We start from the raw sequence: 3,826 nt of genomic DNA, 5'->3' as shown, positions 1-3,826 counted from the left end.
ATAATCCGCTGAAGGGAGCCGAACCGGGACCGAAGACTTCCGGAGAAGGTTCGTGATCCGAATTATCCGAGTTGGGCATCTTGAGCTATATTGCTTTAAAGTTTCTCACGAGAAGGAGTATGTAGTACTACCATTGCGTGTTGTCACCTGAAATGACAGCTGACAGGAGGGAAGAGCAGGCATTTAAGGAATTTAACGTGTGCAGCAATTGGCTGCTGAGGGGTGACGCCCACATGTTTAATGAGGGGGGAGAGAGCAATAGAGTGACGTGTAAGTGACTCATTGTTAGGTCTTCCTTATTGAACTTGCGCTAAAGCTTTCATTTGTTGGTGATATTTTTACGACTTACTCTATTATTACTTTTTTGAATGACACCTTATGGTATACGATAATATGCATTTTTTATGAGAAATCTATCAAATATGACATTATGACTGACGATCATTTAATTATGAAATCTGCTGTGATTTTCTTTTGACTTTTTAATAACATGACACATTAAATATTTCTTGATGAAATACTATACTATGACTGTTTTAAATATGTTACCTTGATTTTAGGAACGTTATGAATAAACATCATGCTAAGTATCAGAGTGGAAGCAAATCTTCTAGAAATGCTAAACCTTTATAAAAAAAGGAATAAAAAGACAAACTAGCTCCAATTTAATTTTGGGGGTGTTTATTTAAACTAATGTCACCACAGGCATGAACATGCAATACTTATGGAAAACAGAAAGTAAACATTTTAATTCCCAAATGTTTGACACATTCAGGGTTTTACTTTTAAAGTAAACAGCAATAAAAACGACATAATACATATTTAATAGGGCAGGTAACATCCCCAAATCCTTACAGAATTGTATGTATTTATTTGTATTCAATCAGAAATTTTAATGTCAATGATTGTTTCTTTTATTTATTTATTTTCGGAGAAGAAGAAAGTCCACTTGAATCACTTGTTAGATAATTAAGCTACTTCCTCAATGAAAGATACAATTGTCTTCTTTAACCATGCAAATTGAAGAATCACATTCTTACTTTTTTCCAGTGTGTCATTCTACCAAATAGCTGATTATTATGTATTTTTTACCCAAAGAAAACTATGTACCATTTATGGATTGCTGCTGTACAAGAGGGATCACAGGCAAACATGGGAGAGGACATTATGGAGAGAGATCACAACAACATGATGACGAATATTTCAAAAAACCATACTACAGTAATTACATTTCTTTCTCAGGGAAAGCCAGAGTAAAACAAAAGGCTTCTAACCTCTTACAAATCATAAATATATGGATCTGCTTTAAATAAATAATTGAACTCCAAATAAAAAAAACACATACTAAGAAATAACACTTATCTATAAATACACAAAAGTACCATAAAGAAATGTTTTTACTGAAAGCCGATCGAGAATTATTTTTTGGACTGGATCATTTTCATATTGCTCGAGGATTGTGAATGTCTTTGTTTTTGTATTTGTCCTTCAGCATTATTTTTTCAACAGGTCGTCCATTTCAGTATCCCAAGTATAGAGCACATACAGGAGGCTCTCTGCTCACTTCCTCAGAGCAAGTCTTCATCAGAAATTAGTAAATCAGCAGCGAGGCGTCAACTTTTTGATCCGCCCTTTGCTCCTCTACCTCAGAGAAATCCCCCTCCTCACATGAAACGCAGTGTCCAGCACCTCTAGACGCAGATCTCGATGGGCGTGGCCACCAGGTGGCGCCCTCTCTCGTTGTTCTCTCTGTTGACGCGATCGTAGCTGCCAGTGGAGGAGGGCGAGCTGTTCGTGGACACGGAGGAGAAGTGTGTGTCCATCATGAGGCTCCCCTTCGCTGCCATGCAGGCGGGGGACAGGCTCTGCTGCTTCAGCCGGTCCACCAACACGTTCTCCTCAGACGACGACGAGCTGATGTCCAGAGGGGGCGCTGCGCTGCTCGCCAAGCCGTTCCCGTTCTCCGTGTCCAGCATCCAGCTCTGGTTGAAGTAGCTGAAGACTTCTTTGACGGAGCAGCGGCGCTCCTGCTCAATGGAGAGGAGCCTTCGGAACATTCGGAGAGAATAATCGGTGAAGCGGCGCCACTGCGACGGCACCGTGCCTGTCCGGCGCCGCTGCCAGCGCACAAACTCCTCGTAGAAGGTGTCGTTTGGCATGGCCTTCTCCCAGGGGAAGTTCCCCGTCAACATGCAGAAGAGCAGCACGCCGAACGCCCACACGTCCGTGCTGTAGTCCACGCAGAAGCCCTCGTGCCGTGAGGTGTCGCACAACTCGGGCGCCGTGTATGGGATGGTGCCGCTGACACGCTTCACCGGGGAGCCGGCGCGCCGCGTCATGCCGAAGTCTGAGAGCTTGACTTTGCGACACTCTTTGTCGAAAATGAGGATGTTCTCGGGTTTGATGTCTCTGTGCACGAGTTTCTTACAATGCAGGTAATCCAGGGCGATCGCCACCTGGTGGACGCAGCGCTTCGCCACACACTCAGGAAGACCCACCTGAACAGAGGAGAGGAAGAACGAGGTCAAACAAATGAAACCCATTCAAATATTAAACACTTTAATAGGATAGTATGTTGAAACAAGTCATGTTATAGTATGTCAAAAAATATAAGAAAAAACATCAAAGTATGGTACATCAATAAATGTCAAAACATTCATTGTACATTCTGTCAAGAAATATAAAATAGGTCAGAGTATAGTAGGTCGAGTATTATGAAAAAAACAGTTACAGCTTACTATGTAAAACAATTAAGTAAAAGTAAGGTATGATCGAAAATATCATAAAAAATCAAAGTACAGTATGTCAAAAAATATAAAAACGTTGTTGATTTGGGCAATATAACTGAAAGGCTTGTTGTGGGCTCGTCCACTTTTTTTTAACTGCCGGTCATGTTAAAAATGTGTCAATTTGATTGATTTTACGAGCAAACAATGTTTGTTTACAACTTCTTCCCAGGTTTCACGTGCCCCTCCTGCAATAGCGCCCCCCCAGGTTAGGAACCACTGGTATAATGTGTTAAAAGATTTAAATAATGTCATAGTATACAGTAGTATCTCAAAAATATCAGAAACAACTTAATTACCGTAATTTTCGGACTATAAGGCGCACCTGAATATAAGCCGCAGCAGCTAAATTGAATGATGTGTACATATATAAGACGCACTGGACTATTAGCCGCAGGTGTTTTAATTTTTAATTACCATATGTAAGGGTTCGTGCACAGAGGGGATTGTCGGGAAAGAGATGGCTGTTTGAGGAAGCTCCCATTTATTAACATTTCAACAAACAAGTTGCATATTTGCATAACGTATTCAAGTGTTACCATTTAGTGCAATAGTAGCTACAGAACATGTACTGTGCTGTGTAAACTGTACTGTATCACATAGCGTTTCAGACACACAAACTTTTCAACTTTCAAACTTAAACGGTGCGCTCCCAGCGCACGTACCGGCAGTGATCTACAGCAGTGGTTTTCAACCAGTGGTACGGGGACAAACTGTCTCGCTCTCGTAATGTCTGTCTGTCTTGCTCTCATTCTGTCTCACGTACCACTCTCGGTTCCACTTTTACTTTTGCGCGCTACCTGTCTCACTCTTTTCCGGCCTCCAGCTTTTCCTGCTGGAAGGTGGGGGGCGCGGACCGGCCATAGAGCCCATAGAGTTAAAGGTGGTGGCCGTTAGCTGTAAAAATCCATAGATTAGCCGCACCGTTATATAAGCCGCAGCGTCGAAAAATGGGAAAAAAGGCGCGGCTTATAGTCCGAAATTACGGTATATATATTTGGAATATATCGTTAATATTGTTGTAAATATTGAATGTCTCT

General features: G+C 41.6%; 1 protein-coding gene across 1 annotated transcript in view; it reads right to left on the bottom strand.

Moving 5' to 3' along the window:
* Nucleotides 1-623: 623 nt before the first annotated feature.
* The window catches only part of LOC104949923 (serine/threonine-protein kinase SBK1-like), a 15,138-nt gene continuing 11,935 nt past the window's right edge, over nucleotides 624-3,826 (bottom strand). Inside the window, exon 3 of the mRNA XM_010776362.1 lies at nucleotides 624-2,498. Within this exon, the coding sequence (XP_010774664.1) occupies nucleotides 1,692-2,498 (807 nt within the window). The 3' untranslated portion in view covers nucleotides 624-1,691. The remainder of the gene's footprint in view (nucleotides 2,499-3,826) is intronic.

Source organism: Notothenia coriiceps, unplaced genomic scaffold (assembly GCF_000735185.1).
Source record: "Notothenia coriiceps isolate Sejong01 unplaced genomic scaffold, NC01 NC01_scaffold00016894, whole genome shotgun sequence".
In the NCBI taxonomy this organism is placed as follows: Eukaryota; Metazoa; Chordata; class Actinopteri; order Perciformes; family Nototheniidae; genus Notothenia; species Notothenia coriiceps.
Note: the sequence above shows the minus strand (reverse complement) of the source record. Positions and strands in the feature narration are given on the sequence as shown.